The sequence below is a fragment of the Vulpes lagopus genome, chromosome X (genome assembly GCF_018345385.1).
Source record: "Vulpes lagopus strain Blue_001 chromosome X, ASM1834538v1, whole genome shotgun sequence".
In the NCBI taxonomy this organism is placed as follows: Eukaryota; Metazoa; Chordata; class Mammalia; order Carnivora; family Canidae; genus Vulpes; species Vulpes lagopus.
The window spans coordinates 83,190,231-83,212,809 of NC_054848.1; the positions used below are offsets into that span (position 1 = coordinate 83,190,231).

Below are 22,579 nucleotides of genomic sequence, written 5' to 3' on the forward strand. Positions count from 1 at the left end.
TGTAAAGTAGTTATTTTCAAATGCATTAGTCTCTTAAATTATGTAGAAAACGAAGTGTGGAGTTAGAAATCTAAATTAGAGGGCAGCCCGGTGGCGCAGTGGTTTAGCGCTGCCTGTAGCCCGGGGTGTGACCCTGGACACCCAGGATCGAGTCCCACGTTGAGCTGCATGGAGCCTGCTTCTCCCTCTGCCTGTGTCTCTGCGCCTCTCTCTAAATAAATAAATAAATAAATAAATAAATAAATAAATATTAAAAAAAGAAATCTAAATTACAATACTAGTCTTTATACGCTCTTTTTAAAATCTGTTGTTACAGTAATACTAGCTGTTATAATTGCCCATATATTTACCTCTACCACCATCTCTTTATTTCTTTATATGGCTTCAAGTGATGGTCTGATGTCCTTTTATTTCAACTTGCAGGCATCTTTTAGCATATCCCTGAACCCTGGCAACTGCTCATTAATTCTCCTTCACTGTAGTTTTGTTGTCTAGGGAATGTCCTCGAAATGGAACCCTGCAGTGTGTAACCTTTTGAGACTGGCTTTATTCACACAGCTTTAAGATTCATCCATGTTCTTGTATGTATGAGTTCATTCATTTTATAGCTGAGCATGTATATACCATATTTTATTTGTAATGTATATACTACAATTTGTCATCATTCACCCCTTGGCATCTGGGCCAATTCCAGACTTTGGCTACTATGAATAGAGTTGCTGTGAGCATCTATGTAAAGGTTTTTGTGTAAACATGTTTTCTTTAAACTAGGGTAATTATGTAGGAGCAGGATTATTGGATCAAATGATAAGCATTTTTTTAAAGATTTTATTTATTTATTCATGAGAGACACAGAGAGAGAGAAGTAAAGACACAGAGGGAGAGGCAGGCTCCATGCAGGGAGCCCGATGCGGAACTCGGTCCCAGGACTCCAGGATCACGCCTTTCCGCCCTGGGTGGAAACCACCGAGCCACCCAGAGATCCCCTGATAAGCATATTTTAACTTTTTTTTTAAAGATTTTATTTATTCATTCATGAGAGACAGAGAGAGAGAGAGAGAGAGAGAGAGAGAGAGAGAGAGGCAGAGACATAGGCAGAGGGAGAAGCAGGCTCCATGCAGGGAGCCTGATGTGGGACTTGATCCCGGGTCTCCAGGATCATGCCCTGGGCCCAAGGTAGGTGCCAAACCGCTGAGCCACCCAGGGTTCCCCATATTTTTAACTTTTAAGGCTTTTTATAAACTTTAGAAGAAACTCCCTACCTGTTTTCCAAATTGTTTTTATGTTTCCACCAGCAATGGCTTATGAGAGTTTCCATTTCTCTATGTCTCTCAACATTTGCTATTGTTAATATTTCTATTTTATCAATTTTCTTATAGGGGGGAGTTGTAGTTTGTTGTGGTTTTAGTTTGCATTTTCCTTAATGATTTGGAATATCGTTTGATGTGCTTATTTGCCTTCCATATATCTTTTTTTGATGAAGTGTTCAAGTTTTCTAGCCCATTTTTTTTTTAAAAAGACACATTTATTCAGCGTCATGATTAGACTATCATTTAGCAATCAACAGCATGGGTGCAAAAAAAAATCTACATTAAAACCCTTTGTTGGAATGCTTTACACTTTCCACAGAACAGAAACTAAAATAACCTGTTATACAATTAGTCACAAATACAGTCCTCGAGTTTTTTGCCCATACACATGAGTATTGTCTAAAACATGTCTTCTTTGTAGCAGCTAGGCCCTGCCACCACTGTGCTTGGCTGAGTTCACAAATCTGTTGTAACCTGTAGCTTCCCTGTCACTTCTCTGGCTCTCCTCTCCTGCTAAGCTTTGTTTCCTGGCAGTAATTAAAACCTTCTGCCACTGCCATAGCTGCTGCTGCTGCTGGAACCGCCATAGCCACCTTGGTTTCGTGGTTTGCCAAAGTATTGGCCTCCACCACCATAGGGGCCAGAGCTTCTGCCTCCAAAACTTCCTCCTTTCATGGGTCCAAAATTTGAGGATTGATTGTTGTAATTGCCAAAATCGTTATAGCTTCCGCCACCTCCAAAGTTGCTTCCGTCATTACCAAATCCGTTATAGCCATCCCCACTGCCACCGTATCCACCACCACCTCGACTGCCACCAAAGCCACCTCGACCACTGAAGTTCCCTCCTCAACCAAAGTTGTCATTCCCACCAAAACCACCTCCACGACCACCACCAAAGTTTCCAGAACCACTTAGGCCTCTTTGGCTGGACGAAGCACTAGCCATCTCTTGCTTCGATAGGGCTTTCCTTACTTCACAGTTGTGGCCATTCACAGGATGGGATTTTTGAAGGACAATCTTGTCTACAGAGTCATGGTCATCAAATGTCACAAAAGCAAAACCTCTCTTTTTGTCACTGCCTCGGTCAGTCATGGTCTCAATCACTTCAATTTTCCCAACTGTTCAAAATAATCTCTAAGGTGATGCTCTTCAGTGTCTTCTTTAATGCCACCGACAAAAATCTTTTTCACAGTTCAGTGGGCACCGGGTCTTTGAGAATCCTCCCGGGAGACAGCCCTGTTTGGTTCCACTGCTCTTCCGTCCACCTTGGGCGGCCCAGCGTTCATGGCCACGGCCACCTCCTCCTCGGTGGCTACGTGACGAACCCAAAGCCTCTGGAGCGCTTGGTGTTGGGGTCTCTCATTACCACACAGTCCGTAAGCGTCCCCCATTGCTCAAAATGGCTCCTCAGACTCTCATCGGTCGTTTCGAAGCTCAAACCTCCGACGAAGAGCTTCCGCAGCTGCTCGGGCTCTTTGGGAGACTCTGACTTAGACATGACGGCGGTGAGAGGGGAGACTTTAACGATGCTTCCTCGGCGGCGTCCAGGGGCAGAAAAGCTCTAGCCCATTTTTTAATTGGGTTGTTTTATTATTATTGAGTGTATTCTTTATATACTCTTGATAAAAGTCCTTTGTTGGGTATGTTATTTGTATATGTTTTCTCCTATTCTGTAGCTTGTAGTTGTCATTTTTGTCAAATTGTCTGACACAGAGTGAAAATTTTAAATTTTGACTAAGTTCAGTTTATAATTTTTTGCATGTTTTCTGTTTTTGGTGTCCTGTTTAAGAACAACTTGCCTAACTAATGGTCATGAAGATTTCCTGCTATGTTTTCTTGTAAAAGTGTTATAATTTACATTTTCTTTTTTCTTTTTTTTTTTAAAGAATATTTTTTTTTAATTTTTATTTGTTTATGATAGTCACAGAGAGAGAGAGAGAGGCAGAGACACAGGCAGAGGGAGAAGCAGGCTCCATGCACCGGGAGCCCGACGTGGGATTCGATCCCGGGTCTCCAGGATCGCGCCCTGGGCCAAAGGCAGGCGCCAAACCGCTGCGCCACCCAGGGATCCCCTAATTTACATTTTCTATTTAGATTTATGACTTAAGTTTTATTTAAGTTGCAAGGTTTAGGTTGAATGCATTTTTTTCTATGTTTTATCCAATTACTGTAATACTGTTTATTGAAAAGACTATGGCTTTTCTCCACTGAGTTGCTTTTGCAGTATTGCGAAAAATCAAATTACTATATCACTCTGGGTCCATTTCTGGACTATTCTGTCTTATTGATCGAAGTCTTTTCTTGGCCAGTATTATACTATTTTGGTTGCTATAGCTTTATAGCAAGCCTTAAGATCTGGTAATGTGATTCATCATTCTTCTCCTTTTAGAAAATTACTTTAGCTAGGCAGCCCTGATGGCTCAGCGGTTTGGTGCCGTCTTCGGCCCAGGGCCTGATCCTGGAGTCCCGGGATCGAGTCCCACATCGGGCTCCCTGCATGGAGCCTGCTTCCCCCTCTGCCTTTGTCTCTGTGCCTCTCTCTTTCTCTCTGTGTCTCTCATGAATAAATAAGTAAAATCTTTTAAAAAATTACTTTAGCTATTCTACTTTCTTTACCGTTCTATATACATTTTAGAGTTAGTTTATCTGTATCTGTAAAATACCTGCTGGGATTTTGGTCAAAATTACATTGAATCTATAGATAGTTTCAGTGAGAATTGACATATTTGCTATGTTAATAAGCCTTTCAGTCTTTGAACATGGTATGTCTATTTATTTAGGTCCTCTTTGAATTTTTTTATGATCTTTTCACAGTTTTCAGCATACAGATTCTTGTACATATTTTCTTAGATTTATACTTAAGTGTTTTTGGTTTTGGGGGAGATATTGTAAATTATATATATTGGTTTCCAGGGGCACCTGGGTGGCTCAGTCAGTTAAGCATCTGACTCTTGATTTCAGCTCAGGTCATGATCTCAGGGTCCTGGAATTGAGCCTCACATCGGGCTCTGTGCTCAGTATAGAGTCTGCTGAAGATTGTCTGTCTCTCCCTCTCCCTCTGCTCCTCTCCTTGCTTGTTTGCTCTCTCTTTTTCTCTCTCTTTCTCTCAAATAAATAAATATGATCTTTAAAAAATTGTTTCCAATTTTGCACTATTATTATGTAGAAATATTATTGATGTTTATGTGTTGACCTTATAATCCAGCAACCTTGCTAAAATCACATGTCACTTCTAGGGGTTTTTTTTTAGGCTTTTTGAGATTTTTTACACGTATAATCATGTTCTTTGCAAATAGGGACAGTTTTATTTCTTCTTTTCCAATCTCTATTATTTTTGTTGCCCTATTGATTTTGAGAGAGGGCACACTTGTCTTGTTCCCGATGTTAGTGGGAGGAGCATTCAGTTTTCACCATTAATTATGATGTTGGGTATAGTATTTCTAAGATGTTCTTTATCAGGTTGAGGAAGTTCCCTACTATTCCTAATTTGTTGGTATTTTTTTAATCATAAGATGTTGAATTGTGGCAGATATCTTCTGTATCAATTGATATGATCATGTAGTTTGTATTCTTTTTCACTGTTAACCTGGTAATATTTATTATACTCAATCAACCTTTCATTTACAGGACAAAATCCACTTGGTCACAGGATATTATTCTTTTTTTTAAAAAAAAAAATTAGGCTCCACATCCAGTGTGGAGCTCAACTCAGGGCTTAAACTCATGACCCTGAGATAAGATTAAGAGGCAGACACTTAACCCACTGAGCCACCCAGGTGCCCCCAGAATATTATTCTTTTCATATTGCTGCCTTACATTTGCTAAAATTATATTGATGAATTTTGTGACTGTGTTCATGAGGGATATTCAGTTAGTTTTGGTTTTCTTTTTCTTTCTTTTTTTGTACTTTATTTGTCTGGTTTTGTTATCTGCATAATAACAGCCTCGTAAGATGAGTTTAGAATTGTTTCCTTCTGTTTTATTTTCTGGACAAGATTGTATAAATATTTGGTAGACTTATTCGCAGACTCCATCTGAGTCTGGAGATTTCTTATTGAGAAAAGTTTAACTACAATTTCAATTTTTAAAAAATGACGTTTGACATGTAATACATTAGTTTCAGGTATACAACATTATGATTTTGTATGTTTGTATATTCTGAAACATTCATCAAAATAAATCTAGTTAACATCCATTACCACACATAGTTAAAAAGTTTTTTTGTGATGATGACTTCTAAGATCTTCTCTCTTAGCAACTTTCATTTTTTTTTTAGAAATTTCTTTTTTTAAAAGATTTTATTTATTCATGAGAGACACAGAGGGAGAGAGAGAGAGAGAGAGAAAGAGAGAGAGAGAGAGAGAGAGAGAGAGAGAGAGGCAGAGATACCGGCAAAGTGATAAGCAGGCTTCATGCAGGGAGCCCAACGTGGGACGTGATCCCAGGTCTCCAGGATCACACCCCCTGCCGAAGGCAGTGCTAAACTGCTGAGCCACCCGGGGCTGCCCAGCAACTTTCAAATATACAATACAGTGTTATTAATTATAGTCACCATGCTGTATGTTACACCCCCATCACTTATTTTATTGTAGAACTGGAGGTTTGTACCTTTCGACTACCTTCACCCATTTTGTCCACCCTGACTCTCTGACTCTAGTAAGCACCAGTCTTGTTCTCTGTATCTGTGTGCTTAGTTTTTGTTTATTTTTGGTTTTTATGTTCCATATATAGGTGAAATTGTGTGGCGTTTGTCTTTCTTAGTCTGACTTATCTCCCTTAGCATAATTTCCTCAAGGGCCATTGATGTTTTTGCAAATGGCAAGATTTCCTTTTTTATGGCTGAATAGTAGTCCATTGTATGTGTATTAAATTTATTTAATAGGACTGTTTAGGTTATCAGTTTCATCTTGGGTGAGTTTGGTAATTTGTGGTCTTAGAGGAAATTCTCTATTTTATCTAAGTTGTCAAATTTCTGTGCATAGAATTGTTCCTGGTTTCTCCTTGTTATTTTTTTAATTCGGGGGGAGGGTTCCTATGGTGATAACCCTGCTGTCCTTCCTAGTGTTGGTAAGTCCTGTCTTCTCTCTTTTTGTCCATGTCATTCTTCCTAGAAGATTACAAATGGTATTGACTTTTTCAAAGGTAGGCTTTTAGTTTCATTGTTTTTTCTCTATTGTTTTGGTTTTTACTTCCATTGATTATTGCTCCCACTAGTGTTTTATTCCTTCTGCTTGCTTTTGGCTTATTTTGCTCTTTTTTTCTGGATTTTGAAAGCAGAAGCTTAGATTACTGAGTCGAGATGATTCTTTTTTTTTTTTCCCAGTCTATAAATTTTATGGTATAAGCATCTGACATTTTGATATTGTTGTATTTTTCTTTTTATTTATTTTTTTAAAAGATTTTATTAGAGAGCACAAGTGGGAGGAGGGGCAGAGGGAGAAGCAGACACACCGCTGAGCAGGGAGTCTGATGCAGGGCTTGGTCCTGGGACTCCTGGGATTGTGACCTGAGCAAAAGGCAGATGCTTAACTGACTGAGCACTCAGGTGTCCCTATTTTTGTCAGTTCAAAGTATTTCATAATTTCCTTTGAGAATCCTCTCTATGAATTTACCTTTCCAGTCACTTATAGAACTTGCCATCTGTTCCATATTTTTTGGTTCTTGGTTGTCAAGTGCATTAAATTGGAATAGAAGTCATCTTGTGAAGGTTTTTAATATCTTCACTTGTTGTTATGAATAGTAATGTGATATTCATTCACATGGCTTTATTAAGGATAATAATAACTGCCATGTATTGAGTGTTAACTATGTCCTAAGCACTAAGTTGGTCAGTTTATATGGCCTTATTAAATTCTCAATAAACTTAAAAAAATTCTCAATAAAGTTTTCAGGGCAGCCTGGGTGGTTCAGTGGTTTAGTGCTACCTTTGGCCCATGGCATGATCCTGGAGACCTGGGATCGAGTCCCACATCAGGCTCCCTGCATGGAGCCTGCTTCTCCCTCTGCCCCCCCCTCTCTGTCTCTCATGAATAAATAAATAAAATATTTAAAAACAAAACAAAAACTTTTCAGCAAGGTATGGATGTTAGGCCAGTTTTATGATTGAGGAAACTAACTCACGTATTTTAAGTAACTTGTCTAGAGTCACTCAGCCAGTATGTGGTAGATCTGGAATTTGAGTGTAGGTTTGTTGCCACACCCTGATTTCTTCACCTTTATGCTACATTTCCTTTCATTAGTTCATTTCTCTCTTTGTCAGTAAGATTGTTACTTTCTTGAAGGCAGATACTGTGTCTTACACTGATCACCTTTCCCCTACAGCACCTATGTTAGACACTAAGTAATAGATGGATTTTTTTGTGGAACTCAATTTAATGACCTGAACTGACCTGGAAGAGAATTAAATCTATGACATTTGCCACACTGCCCCAGTTTCTTACCAACTTAGCTAATTTAGCTCAGTATCCTACACAGAAACAAAGCTGACAGAATATTTGTGACAATAGTAATGGCCAGGACTTTGAGCTGTCAAGGAAATTTACAGCTAAGTGAATAGAAGTCCATCTCCAGCTTGTGATGTTTGGTTCTGGCCTTCAGTCTGTCTGTCCTTTTGCTTTCTATGGACCTCCTTTTCCTACTCTGAATTTTTTTGACAGTTCGACTCTGTCACATGATTTCCTTTTTTGCCCCTCCCCACCCTTTACATCTTGAAGGTTTAGGCAAGCTCTTCACCATTTATGTATGAAACACATATGTGAGTCTTTATATACCATGTGCTTTTCTAAGCACTTTATAGATATTAACTCCCTATAACAATCCTACCAGTTACCTACTGCTGTTCCCATTGTACAGGTGAGGGAACTCTCACAGGACTTCCTAGTGGCCCATTATCTGTTTCCCATACACAATAGAAATCTGAGTGGCAGGCTGGAGGTGGCTATAAAGTGAAAACAAAATCCTTGGCCTTTCATATGGCCAGTCACTTACCTCTTGGGCTGTGCTTAGGGTCTATAGAGGGCAGGGCAGGTATATAATTAGGACAGTTTTGCCATAAAATACCCAAGGGGTTCTATTGCTCTTAGGCATGACCCTCTCCCAATAGGCAGTCCAGAGTCCTTTCCTACCTGGCCTATGGTCTGACTCTCATTCTCTCTCTCTGTCTCTCTGTCTCTCTTTCTTTCACACACACACATACATACACACAGAACATGTATAATGTTCAAGGTCCGTGTCTTGGATTAAAGCAGTGTATAGTGGGAAAAGCACAGTCCTGAAAACTGGCAAGACCTGAGTGTGACTTCTCCTTCTGACTCTTGTTGTCTATGTGATTTGTGGCAAGTCATGTAATCACTCAGTGTTTTGGTTTTCTCAGCTGTGAAATTAAAGAAGATAATAATGATTATAATAAAAACCAAAGGATAAATCAGATGATGCATTTGCTTACTTAACACAGTGATTGGCATATAGAAATGTGCTATACATGTTTGATTATTTTGTAGTTATTAATATATAAGACCTTTATGTCTGTTAGGGATAATCCACTCTTTGACATATATGTAGCTGGCAGTACAGGCTTGTCTTTATCTGGGAATTTCTTAGTTGTTTTGAATCTTGATATTGGTTTTATCTTCTGTATTTTTGGCCTTCCATGGGCCCTTGGGATCAATTAGATCCATCATCCTCATGATTTAACTTTTGGCGCCCGGATATCTAATTGGCTTTGTATAAATGCCAGCATTCTTTTAAGGCTAGTGGCAAAGTCTGGCACCAGAGTTCAGCTTTACCTGGACTGTTAATGTGATATTTTCCTCTCCCAGGGTGAATGTTTATGTTGTGGCTGAACAAGAATGTTTATGCCAGGGGCCTCCCATGGGACAGTTGGCTCTTCTAGTTAGCAGTTAGTACCTGCTCTAGGCACTTAGACTTGAGTGAAAGTTTTCAGCAGCTTCTCAGAGCATGGAATGCCCCCCTTGAATGACCCTGTCATAGAAGCATGGTAACTTGGCCAGCCCTCGTAGGCAGGAGTGACACTGCATTGGTCCTGGAAGACCATGATGGCTTGGAGTGGCCTCCAAGCCTTCTCCCCTTGGTCACCCCCCTGAAAGTATATTAAGCCTAGGCCAGGGAATGAATAAGGTGGTAGAGAGGTCTCTGAAACCCAAAGGGAGGAAACAGGAGCCTCTGACTTCCCACCTGAGGTCACATTTGTGAGGGAAGGTGGCCAGGGTGTGTGTGTTGGGGGGTGGGCATGGCTCTGGTATCAGGCAGTGAGAGGGCTATAAGAATTTGGGATCTGAAGTCAAATAAACCTGGTTTGAATCTTGGCTCTTTTTCTTTTCTTTTTTTGTTTTGGTAAAGATTTTATTTATTTATTCATGAGAGACAGAGAGGGAGCAGTAGGCTCCCCATAGGGAACCTGATGCGGGGCTCCATCCCTGGACCCTGAGATCATGCCCTGAGCCAAAAGCAGACACTCAACTACTGAGCCACCCAGGTGTCCCTGAATCTTGGCTCTTCTATCTCATGCATGACGTGAACGAGGCCACTTTGCTTCTCTAAACTCTCATTGACAAATGGGAAATGTAATTGTACCTGTCTCAGAAGATAGCTGTAAAAATTAAGTAAAAGAATTTATGTAAAGCAGTTAATTAGATAACTTGCCTCGATTATGTTAAGTGCACATTATCACCATCGTTGTGGCATTGGTAAAAACGAGCAACGGTAATAAACAGACTGCGGGAGATGAGAAACATCTTTGGGGCTTCTGGGCTGTTCTCATGGGTCTCCTGGTAATGTCTCTTGGTCTTAAGCAAACATCTGTGAGCTTTGAGAGAAGGCCTAGAGTTCTTGAGTGTCTTCAGAGTAAGAACTGCTTTCCTGTTTGGGGCATGGGAGAAATGCTGGTATTGCAGGGATACTGTGTCGGTGTGTGTATGAGTGTGTAAGAGTGTGTGTATGTGTGTGTGTGAGAGAGAGAGAGAGAGAGAGAGAGAGTGTCAGTCGACTCAGCGGTGGTTGTACCTGCTTTTCTTCAGGAGGAAAATTGTCATTCTTTGCTTCTCCCTCAGTTATAATAAAGGATCATTTGCCTTGATGATGAAAGAAGTTGCTTCAGTCCATCCTCAGGGCTCTCTCAGGCAGAATTGGTTCCTGACTTGATTGTTCTTGACTTATAAAGGGTTTCTAGCGCATGTTTCAACAAGTCTGGTATTAGGAAACGATCCTTACCTGATGCTAGAGACCAGTGGTTTTCTTCTTTCTCCACCGCCGCCCCCCTTTCTTTTTTTCTCTTTTGTTTTGCTTTGAAGTCCCCAAAATCCAATCCATAAAATCAAATCCATAAAATCAAAGCAAGCTTGGAAGGCTGCCACTTCTGCTGTCCCCACCTCCTGCCACAGCCCTGAAGATGCTTCTAAGAAAGTTGGGGGCACAGTTGACAAAACACTGCAGTCGGCTGGCTGGTTCCACTCACCTTTCGATGCCTAGGACAGCGGCTTGAGTGAAGGGATGGGCCATGGGCCATGTAAACAAAGAACCCCATTCTCAGAAATGAGTACTCCTGTACTCCTGACACCATAGCAGGGCACCTGCTTGGGGCAGCCCCTCTTTTCACCTGTTGCCTGAGCCGCCGTGGCCCGTGCCATAATTGGGGCTGCCCACATAGTTAGGCAGCCCAGAGCTCATTATGTAATCAAGCTTTGTAGCCAGCTCAGGTCCAGGGAGCACTTGGGGGGATGTGTGGAGGCAGGGGTCAGAACATCTCAGTAGCACTGCTTCAAATCGACTAGGTGTGTGTACCAGCTCCAGGGCCAGTTTACTTGGAGAGCCACTTGATTGCACGTCCTCCCATGTGGCATGGCGTAACTTGACAGGTTTTTGCCTGCCTTTGCAACAGAGTCTGAGTGCAACCTGGACTTTATCTTTTTTTTTTCTTTCTTTCTTTCTCTCTCTCTCTCTCTTCCTCCAGGCTCCAGATGCACATGCTGAATGGAGCCCTTCTGGCCCTGCTGTTTCCTGTGGTAAATACCCGGCTGGTAAGTTGCCTCTTGTAGGAACCGACTACCAACATACAAAACTGTTTTGGCTCACTCCCTCATTACCCAGGGCTTGCTCTCATCCTTAGCTCGTGTGCCCATGCGACTTTTAAGATACATGTATTTTTTTTAAAGATTTAATTTATTTATTCATGAGAGACACAGAGAGAGAGGCAGAGACACAGGCAGGGGAGCTTGATGTGGGACTTGATCCCAGGACCCTGGGATCATGCCCTGAGCTGACGGCAGATGCTCAACCGCTGAGCCACCCAGGTGTCCCATAAATATGTCTTTATTTATTTATTTATTTATTTATGATTTTATTTATTTATTTATTGATGAGAGAGAGAGAGAGCGTGCGGCAGAGGGAGAAGCAGGCTCCATGCAGGGAGCCTGACATGGGACTCGATCCCGGGTCTCCAGGATCAGGCCCTAGGCTGAAGGCGGCGCTAAACCGCTGAGCCGCCTGGGCTGCCCCAGTATGTCTAATATTGAGGTTTGACATAGGCCTCCGTGGATGCAGGGGAGCTTGGTAGGTAAGGGTGGGAGTATTTGATGGAACTCTGGGGCTGCATTTAAGAGCCTAGGCCAGATGCGGGATAGACCGAAAAATCAACAGAAGCTCTTGAGAGGTTTGGCAGTGAGAAGGGGGACTGGGAGCCCCACTTATTAGAGGTTTCCAGGTGTTCAAAGGGGCTCTAGTTTGGATTCAGTCACACTGGCCCAGAATAATCTGGTGGGGAGCCTCCAAACCTGTCTGCTTTGCCAAGAGCCCTATTGGGCAAGAATTAGATTCTTTCCCCCTCCCATTCACTCAAACCTACAGGGCAGTCTGGGCCACCCTACCCCCGGTGGCTAGCCAGGACAGTCCCACTGTAGCAGTGGGTTGAGTGATAAACAAGCATAGAGAGAATAAGAAAGAGCTATAGGGGTTGGGGTGGCAGGGCCCTGTCCTCAGACTCTGTCATGTGGGACTGTCGAGGGATTAGCCGGCCATGTTAGAAAGCCCAGGAAAAAAAATCACTTGTAAAATCCTTGTTACTGCTTTCTAGTTTCATGACTTAAATTGGCCTCATGCATGAAATATCATAGTTTAAATCTCAAAATGATCATCTTTCCTCTTTGGATGGCATTTTATAGTTTACAAAGTCTTTTCACATGATAGCTGTGTGAGGGAGATAGGGCAAGTATCATAGCTTCTTGTTACAGAGGAAGAAACTGACGTTCAGGAAGTCACACAAGTTCTAAGTGGCAGAGTTAGGAATGGAGAAGCCTTTAGATCCTACAAGCACAGTTATGCTTCACTCTCACCAAAGATGTAGTCACATGCTCCCCACAAATACTCATGTATACCCTTATGTTTGTTAAATGTTTCTAGGTGCATGTTGTACATCAATAGAAATTAAAAGAAAAAACATTCATCTAAAGCAGTGATTCTGAACCCAGGCTCAAAATTTTGCTCCAGGCTCACCTAGAGATACTTAAAAACAAACAAACAAACAAACAAACCAATGAGCAACAATAATGAAAAACAAACAAACCCCAGAACACTGATGCCCTGGTGTCACCCTTGGAGTATCTGAGATCTTGATCTGTGACACAGCCTGGGCATAGTGTTTTTATTTTTATTTATTTATTTTTAAAGATTTTATTTACTTATTCATGAGAGACACCCAGAGAGAGGGTCAGAGATACAGGCAGAGGGAGAAGCAGGCTCCCTGCGGGGAGATTGATGCGGCACTCAATCCCAGAACCCTGGGATCTTGACGAGCCAAAGGCAGATGCTCAACCACTGGGCATAGGGTTTTTAAAAATGTTTCTGATGTGGAACTGCAGTTGAGCACCACTGATTTTGTGCAGTGGCTCTCAAACTTAATGTCTGTCCATCCATAGCAGTCACCCAAGGAAATGGCTAAGAAATGAAGCTTGCCATCAGAAGGTCTGATTAAGAGGATCTGGGAAGGGATCCCTGGGTGGCGCAGCGGTTTGGCGCCTGCCTTTGGCCCAGGGCGCGATCCTGGAGACCCGGGATCGAATCCCACGTCGGGCTCCCGGTGCATGGAGCCTGCTTCTCCCTCCGCCTGTGTCTCTGCCTCTCTCTTTCTCTCTGTATGACTATCATAAATAAATAAAAATTAAAAAAAAAAAAAAGAGGATCTGGGAAGATACCAGGAAATGAGCATGGTAATAAGTTCCCATGTCATGGTGACTGCTTGGGGTCCTCAGACTGCTCTTAGAGAATCAGCATCCTAGGTGATCATAATGTCAGGTTACTCCAAGCGTGGAACTCCAGGTGTGGTTTGGGGACCAGCATCACGTGGGGGCTGCCCTTGGAGAAATGAAGAATTTTAGGCCTCACTTCAGACCTACTGCATCAGAATTTGCATTTTAACAGGTGGCTTGTAGGGCCTCCTCCCTTTCTTCCAAAGAGTCCAAAGCATCTCAGAGATAGACCATGGGAACTCCTGAAGTGGGCAGCACCAGGGTGGGAGAAATGAAGGAATGTTGCCTCTGTAATGATAGGCCAGGCACCTTCAGTTCAGTGTCCCCCTGTGAGCTGGGATCAGCAAGCCCAGGCTGCTCACATAGGTACCTTTGCTCCCCCATCTACATTCCCTACAACATATGACTTGCCTGACTTTACCCAGGTCCTTCATTAGAACTCCTGCTCTGGTCTCAGAGCTCTAGAGGATAGTACCCAAGAATGGCACAAAGAAAACAAATTGAAAACATATTCTTAAAAAAAAAAAAAAGAAAAAGAAAACATATTCTTGAGTTAGGAGTCTTTATGTTCTGTCTCCCTTTCTGATATTTCCCACACATTTCTTCTCCCTTCCCGGTGGGGGGTGAATGGGTGACGGGCACTGGGGGGGGGGCACTTGACAGGATGAGCACTGGGTGTTATTCTGTATGTTGGTAAATTGAACACCAATAAAAAATAAATTTATTAAAAAAAAAACTATTCTTTACTGGCTCAGGGCTGTGGGGCAGTGCTGGAGACTGCTCCCTGCCTGTGGAGGTGCTATGCTAAGGCAGAGAAGTGAGTCCAGTGCTATCTCATCCCATTTGCCTGCCCGCCCTGTCAGTGTTTTCTCAGATTAAGAAGTTGGGCAGATAAAAAGCTGCTCTCCTTCTTCATTTGCAGCAGGTCTGTAAGATTCCAGGAAGGGTTGGCCCACCAGAAACGCCCCCTCCCCCCTGCACCCCGGGCTCATATAGTCAGATCCTCAGTTTGAGTGCTTCCAGCCCTTGGTTGAGGCAGATGTGGTTCCTCTAAACAGATCACCTTCATCCCTCTTTCTATGCAACATTATCCCCAAGGAAAGCCAGATAGTCTTCTCCTTGCAGAACCGATGAGCATAAAGCAGATCTGGTGATTCCCACTGAGTGAGCTTCAAAATAAAGCTGCCCCCCCCCACCACCAAAGCTCATTCACACACGTGAAGTCAGAACTGTAGTGACAAAGTTTTCCTTCAGCCAGTATTGTTATACCATAGCAGCATTTCTGCATTAGGCCAGCTGATGCTTCCAAGGTGTTTATTGTGTACTGTTCTAGGTGCTCTATGTGGGCTGATGTATTCGATCCTCACAATAAACTTCAGAGGCAAGGCACTGATCATTATCCTGAGGTCAAGGTGCTGTCAGGATTGGTTTTCCCTGAAGCTTCTCTCCTTGGCTTGCAGATGGCCGCCATCTTGATGCCTTTTCACATGGTCTTTTTTAAATATAATTTATTTATTAGAGAGAGAGAGAGAGAGAGAGAGAGAGAGAGAGAGAGAGAGAGAGAGAGGCAGAGACACAGGCAGAGGGAGAAGCAGGCTCCACGCAGGGAGCCTGACGTGGGACTCGATCCTGGGTCTCCAGGATCAGGCTCTGGGCTGAAGGCGGCGCTAACCACACATGGTCTTTTCTCTAGTGCCTCTCTGTGTGTCCACATTTCCTCTTCTGATAAGGATACCAGTCAGATTGGATTAGGACCCACCTAATGTCCCCCTTTGAATTTAGTCACCTCTTTAAAGGAGGTATTTCCAAATAGAGTAACATTCTGAGATTTGGCCTTCAATGGGTGAATTTTGGTGGGGACATAATTCAGTCCATAATAGCTCTCTACTCTGTACAAAAGACAATATTTCTCTCTCTTTGCATCTTTTCTTCCCTCCCTCTCTTCCTTCTCTTTCTCCCTCTCCCCTTCTTCCCCTTTCTCATAACAGAATTGCTATTATAGTTGCTATAGCACTTAATACTCTCTGAATAGATATCAAGCTATAGCCAACCAGCTCATTAGGAATGTTCAAGTAACTTCTCTTAACACTGAAAATTCTTTGATGAGCTTAATGAGCAATTCCAATCACTCTGGTAAATAATCTTGGTGCCCTTCTTTTCTAAAATGAAGTGGAGAAAAGTCCCCGGTTAGGGCTCCATTTGCATGTGTATTGGCTACTGGCATTGGTTTGGTTATTTTAAATGATGGGGACCCCTCCTGGGCTACTTCTGGCCATGAGGACTTTATGTTTTGCAACCCCTTAGCTGAGCTCAGATTCACTTAAAAGAAGACACGGGAAGATAGGCAACTCTTTCTTTTTTCTTTTCTTTTTTTTTCTTTTTTTCTTTTTGGCAACTCTTTCTTAAGCCTGATGATCCAGTTAGCTAGGAATTTAGCCTTTGACTTCTCTTTGTTCTTTTTTCTTGACTTGTTATCTTTTTAATCTTCTTTTGTTTTTCTTAGCAGTAATATGGAAGCAGGGGAAAGAAAATGATCTAGTGTGTGTGTGTGTGTGTGTGTGTGTGTGTGTATAATACGGTCACACATACACTCATATATGTAAGGACAGAGACAGAGGGAGTGCCAGAAAGTTGCCATGGTCAGCTGAAGGATGTGGAGTCATCAGTGCATTTCCATTTTTTGTGCTCTGTCCTGTGACTTCCTGGCACTGGCATTTGCAAACCAACTAGAGAATGCCTGGGTCCCAGTTTCTTCTGGCTCTCCATCCTTAGCAGCTGACACCTTGGAGGAAGGAACATGTATTCCAATGGCTCATATTATAAGGAAGTGCTCCTTGCTGCCAGGATCCTTTTTTTTTTTTTTCATTCTAACTAGACCACCAGGAGTGGCTTTTTTTAATTAATTTTTTTTATTGGAGTTCAATTTGCTAACATATAGCATATTCTGGAGAAGGTCTTTTTTTGACTTCAGATGAAGTATCTTAAGGGCGATTTTTCTTTTGCTTCTTGGAGGGAAGGAGAGGAAATACATCATGGAACTACTGATTATTAGATTAGCAGGGAGCCAAAAGCTTGTCTGGTCTCATCTACTAGAGGGGGGTCCATGGAAGCATAAATGCCTTGCCTTAGAAACCAAAGTCAGTGCCCCTAAAATCCAGGTCGCCTGACTCAGACTTCAGAGCTCTTTTCTTATTCCATGACTGGAGTACAGGGTGAGTTTGAAAGCTGGTGATTCCAGATGCTGGAGATGTTTCTTAGCTTCTGTCCATCTAAAAGAGTGGGGTCATAGGTTTCTTTGAGAAGCTGAAGAAGTCTGTAGAGCCTCTTCCCAGAGAAATGCACCAATACAATGTTGCAGATAATTTCAGGAGACTGTCACCTGCTGTCCCCCTCCTCGCTGACCACATCTGATCCCTGTGGATCCCATATTAAGATCCCCCACCCAAGCTGGCAGTAGTTCATGGCTTGAAGCATAGTTTCAAGCTGCCTAATTTATGACCAGCCTAGTTTATTAGCTCCTTGTTATAGCCATTGGCTTTTGGGCTGGTGTTGATGCTGGGTTCCTTATCTATTGCCTGTGACTTAGCAAAAATATCTATTCCAGGCCAAAACACCTTATGGAAAGTGAAAGCCAAGAGGTGGGAGCTAAGTAGGATGCCCATCGAACCTGGTCACATATTAGATTTTCGGTTCCATTGCTTACCTTGCCAGGTTGGTGAGCTGGTCCTCAGAATGAGGCACTGGACATAAGCTGCATCCCCAGCCCTGTACATACCTTTTGTCCTCAAATGCCTGTGGGAGTTCCTTCTGAATGCAGAGTGTTCTGAGCAAGGGAGAGTGGAAACAGAAAACAAACCTAAAACCCTGTATCAGCCCCCTTCCCAGACTGAATACTCTAGCCTGGCCTATATTTGTGATTGCAGCCATCTGTCTTCTATGAGAATAATAAGAAGAATGGTAATGATGCTTTTCATCAAGCTCCTTTCTTCTTCTTCAAGGCACAAAGCCTCGAGTATATTATTATCTCGTTATCAAAATTGGTCATTACTGTGCAGCCCTGTTGATCTCTCATACTAGTTCCTTTTCCCCCTTCTTTCCCCTTCTGCCCCTTTTGCCTGGCTCCTGCGCTGTTAGATGGTTCTCTTGAATGTCCCCATCTCCAAGACCCTAGTGGGAGGGGTTAGTCATGATTTGTTCATTCCTGAGGCAGCTGCCCAGCTTCCACAGTCATTATCTTGATGTTCTTGTATCTTGAGATGCAACTTTGCCACTGGCACACCTTGTCCCCAAGTGTGCCGCTTGGATAACTTTGCTTTCACCAAGGCAAATAGGCTTGAGAATCTTACTCTTTGCTAACTGGCACATTGAAATGTGCTAATTGACCTAGAAAAGTTATTTCTGTGACGGGCAAATTGAGCTATTTAAAAAAGTTATAGTTTGGATTTTGGACCTCAATGAGGGACAGAATGTCCCTTTGCTTTCCTGGGAGTACTTACGTATAAAAAGCTTGGTTTCAGAAGAGACCTTTGCTTTCTGAAGAATTGATGTGGGCAAAATTGTGCCTCAGATATGGAGAAGAGTCTGGTGCTCCTGGGCCAAACTAAACCAAAATCTAGGGACTATTCTAGAATACGTCTAATCACTGCCTTTTTTAAAAGATTAATCTTGGGGAGTTTTCTGTCCTCCATGAATCTAGCCCAACCTTATGGGCCATCCAGACTTTTATTGAGCACATTTTTTAAAGATTGTATTTATTTATTCATGAGAGAGAGAGAGAAAGAAGCAGAGACATAGGCAGAGGGAGAAGCAGGCTCCATGCAGGGAGCTGAATGTGGTACTTGATCCCAGGACCCCAGGAACACACCCTGGGGCAAAGGCAGGAGCTAAACGCTGAGCGACCCAGGCATCCCTATTGAGCACATTTTGGTATGACATGTTGTGCTGTATGCCACAGGGGATGCAGAAGCAGTCAGGGTGTGTTCCTGGCTCTCAAGGAACTTGCAGTTTAATTAGAAAGATAAGGTATAAATTATGGCAATATTAGAATTGAAATAATGAAAAATATATATCTCAAGGCAGTTCAGGCTTAATTGGTAAATGGCAATCATTTCAAGTTGTAAGATGGGAAGAGGATTATTATTAGCATTTATTAGGCACCTACTGTGTGTCAGGTAATTTACATATGTTGTTATTTAAACTCGTAAAAGAACCCCATTTTACCTTTGAAGAAATTGGGATTCAGAGAGGTTGAATGACTTGCTCAGAGTTAAATGGTTTCTAAAATCCTAAAGCTAAACCCATGCACTCTGCACTCTGATACATTGCCTCCTGGAGAGACCAGTGGATTAAGTAGTCCAGGAAGGCTTTGTGGAGAAATAAAGCCCCAACTGAGCCTTGGGGTGATTAGAATAGGCATGCAGTTGCAGAGGAGCAAAACGGTTCAACTAAGGAATGCTGGTTCAACTAAGGAATGCCGTGGCTGGGGCACAGGAGTAGGATACTACAAACTCATCACTGAGATTCTGAAGAGTGGGATGGAGAATCAGGAATTCTGGTTTTATATGTAAACAATGCCACTTATTTGCAGGCCACTGGAAGATACTCACAAGCCTGCTTCTGTTACATCTTTTTACCCTTTATCATTGTGTTTAGATTCCTGTGCATTTCTTATCTTTTCCACCTCTACTGATAAGATTCCCTACAGGTGGATGGGACTTCGCAACCAGAAAAGCTCTTGCACAAATATCTCACCCTAGTGTATTGAGGATATGGATCTCAGGAACAAGGGTATGGGTGCAGGTTCATATCCTGGCTGTGCTACTCCTACGTGTGCATGTGCACATGTGCACAGCTCACATGCACTTGCCGGTGTGTGTGTGTATGTGTGTGGAAAAGAGAGAGAGGGAGAAGAGGAACTTGGTTGACTTAATTAACTTCTGTGGACCATAGTTGTCACATCTATAAAATGAAAGTGATAGTAGTGTTTACTTCCTAAAGCTATCCTGAAGATTAAGTAATTAATATGTGTAAAGCATGTAGCACAGCACGCGGCAAACAGGAAGCCCTCAATCAGTGTTAGTTGTTAATTATTAGTCTTGGATCTTTGAAAAAATCCTGTGAGGTGGAATTAGCATAACCATTTTAAAGATTGAGCCATCCAGAATTTAAGTAATTCATATAGGGACTCAGAGACAAAACTGGCCTGAGAGTTTTGGTCTTTCTGATACAAAGCTCATGGTCTTCCTCCTCTTTCCTAATTACTTAGATTGATTTTCAAGTGTTGAGCCAAATCAACTCTGTGATAAGTTTTATATAATACTCATTAGAGATTTGGGGGGATTGATTACACTTTTAGGATTTTTTAAAAATAAAAATAGGATATGCTCATTGAAAAACCAATCAGGAATATAAAGAGAAAGTTTATCACTTTACCCACCAATTTTCAATCCTGTTCCCCTGACCCCCAGGGTAAATTGTGATAAAGGCTTATGTATCTTTCTACATTTTTCTTTTGCTCGTAAATGCAGAGAAAGATTTTCATATTTCTAGGATTGTTGGTTTGTTTGGGTTTGGATTTCCTACACAATTGGCTTTATGCTGTAAACATTGCTCCAGTGAATTTTTTTTTAACCGAACAGTAGATAATCAGTAATCTTTGAGGTAATGGATGTAAGTCTGTAGCACTCTGTAGTTCAGTTGGACTATATATTCAGCCAGTCCTCCAGCTTCCCAGCACTATATCATAACTTGTCTCTGTGGGCAAGGATAGTCTTTTGTGGTGTCTGTCCCCTGTAGGACCTCACATCTAGTATATGGTAAGTATCCACAGATAGAATAAATGAATTAGCCAATCTAAACATCCGTCTTTTTCGGGGAAATCCCAGGGACCCCTCTCACACCTGTCCTGAGATCTTGAGAGTGAAGACCGAGGGATGATAGATGATGTTTTTTTCCCAGGTGAATTATTTTTTAAACCACTTAAAATAATGATGTTTTACTGATTACAACAAAAGACTCATTAACTGGTGAAAATTTGTGAAATACAGAAAAGTTTAAGTGAAAAATGAAAATCACCATTAACTCACTGTTGGTTATTTCTCAGTACATTTAAAAACAACAGCAACAGAAAGCACAAGGCATTTGTGCCTTTGTCTTTACAAATGTATAAATGTTTTATTTACAGAAGTAGTATCTGTTCATAATGGCAGAAAAATAGAGAATACAGAAAAACACCAGAATCAAGCACATCATTGAGCAATAAAAACTGTTAGCATTGTTTGCTGCCCATCCTCCAAGTTTTCTTTCTGTTTCTGCATAGATGTTAAGGTCAGTCAAAAGTGGTCAAAAGAGGTCAAAAGTGCTGACCCTGGAGCCACCTTTCCTGTGGTTCTGTGGCTGGCTCCTCTGCCTTTAGCCGTGTGACCTTGCAAAAGTTAACTAACTTCTGTGAACTCATTTTCTTATCTGTAAAATGTGCCCAGGTGAATGGAGGTAACGTGTGGTCAGCACTTAGCCTAGTGCCTGGCACGTAGTCAGCGTCCAATGGTGCTGTTGTTATTGCTATTCCCAATATCATCTTAGAAATCAAGGGGCATTCCTGTTGGCATGTGCTTTTTGTGATGTTCGTCTTCAGTACGTTGCTTCACTCTCTTGGCTCCTTAAGCTTTTGGGGGATGGTAAAGTAAAGGGGGCTTTGTTTCTGAATTAGCCTTGCTGAGCAAGATTAAAATTCCCTGGCAGGCTTCCTTTTCCACATTAACTGTACATTTGTTTTTTTGCATTTGTTTCAAAGAGAGCCTGTTTGATTAGGGAACTGGCCAGCTCTCTCTCTTCCATTCTGACAGGTGAATTAGGCTCCCTCCTGGTTTTTCTTCCCATTTGAAGAAAATGGTGAGACTCTTGGGGCCCAAGCCCTTCAGCCCATGGAGGGAGGGACAGCAGTGAGTGAGAGTATTAGACAGTAGCATTTTTGCCTCCAGAGCTCTGCTTTTGTTTCCTTTTCTTAGAATGAGATTAGAAGGACCAGCCTCTGGCAGTTGTAACTGATGCTTCTCATCTAACGGAGAGCCACTAACCCCAAGCACTATATCTTTATGCAATAAAAACCATTTCTGGTGGTTGATTTCACTTTCTCCAGTCTGTGGACCAGTTGTTCCTTTTTTTAAAAAAAATTTTATTTATTTATGATAGTCACACAGAGAGAGAGAGAGGCAGAGACATAGGCAGAGGGAGAAGCAGGCTCCATGCACTGGGAGCCCGACGTGGGATTTGATCCCGGGTCTCCAGGATCGCGCCCTGGGCCAAAGGCATGCGTCAAACCGCTGCGCCACCCAGGGAACCCACCAGTTGTTCCTTTTTAAAAAATTGTATTTATTTGAGAGAGAGGGGAGGGAGGGAAAGGGGGGGAGAGAGAGAGAGAGAGAAAGAAAGAGAGAGAGCGCACAAGCGCACAAGCATACTGGGGGGTGGGGGAGGAGGGATAACCAGACACCCCACTGAGCAGGGAGCAGGGAACCTGATGCAGAGGTTCAAATCCAGGCATGGCTCATGACCTGAGCCTAAGGCAGATGCTTAACCAACTGAGCCACTCAGGTGCCCCTGTGGATCATTTGTTCTTAACCCCTGCTGTACAGTTAGAAACACCAGAGCCAATTTTAAAACATACCCGTTTTCAAAAAGCGCCCCAGGTAATTCCAGTGTGCAGCCAGAGCAGCTCTGCTGTGCATCCTGTTTCCAATCCCAACCTGCTGCTGAATGGCACTTGGCACTTTGAACCAGGTTATGTCACTTCATTGAGCCTCCTGTTTCTTCATTTGTCAAACAGGATTAGTAATATCTGCTCTCTACCTCACAGATAGGTTATGAAGAAGAGATCACTGATAACAAAAGATAACACAGAGCTAGCAAAGAGCTTTGGAAAGTTAGAAGCATTACACAAATTAGTACTTGCCTTACTATCTCTCCCTTCAGTCACTTTTTTGGAGGGGATTTTATTTAGGATGTAATTCACAT

The 22,579-nt window shown here is 42.3% G+C and overlaps 1 protein-coding gene across 9 annotated transcripts in view; it reads left to right on the forward strand.

The window, feature by feature from the left end:
* TMEM164 (transmembrane protein 164) overlaps nt 1-22,579 on the forward strand; it is a 171,622-nt gene that overhangs the window by 85,932 nt on the left and 63,111 nt on the right. For 7 of the 9 annotated variants that reach the window (XM_041740663.1, XM_041740670.1, XM_041740666.1 and 4 more), the window contains one exon: nt 11,278-11,344. The exons of the other annotated variants lie outside the window; for them this stretch is intronic. In XM_041740663.1, coding sequence (XP_041596597.1) covers nt 11,278-11,344 — 67 coding nt within the window. The remainder of the gene's footprint in view (nt 1-11,277; nt 11,345-22,579) is intronic. 9 annotated transcript variants of the gene reach the window in all.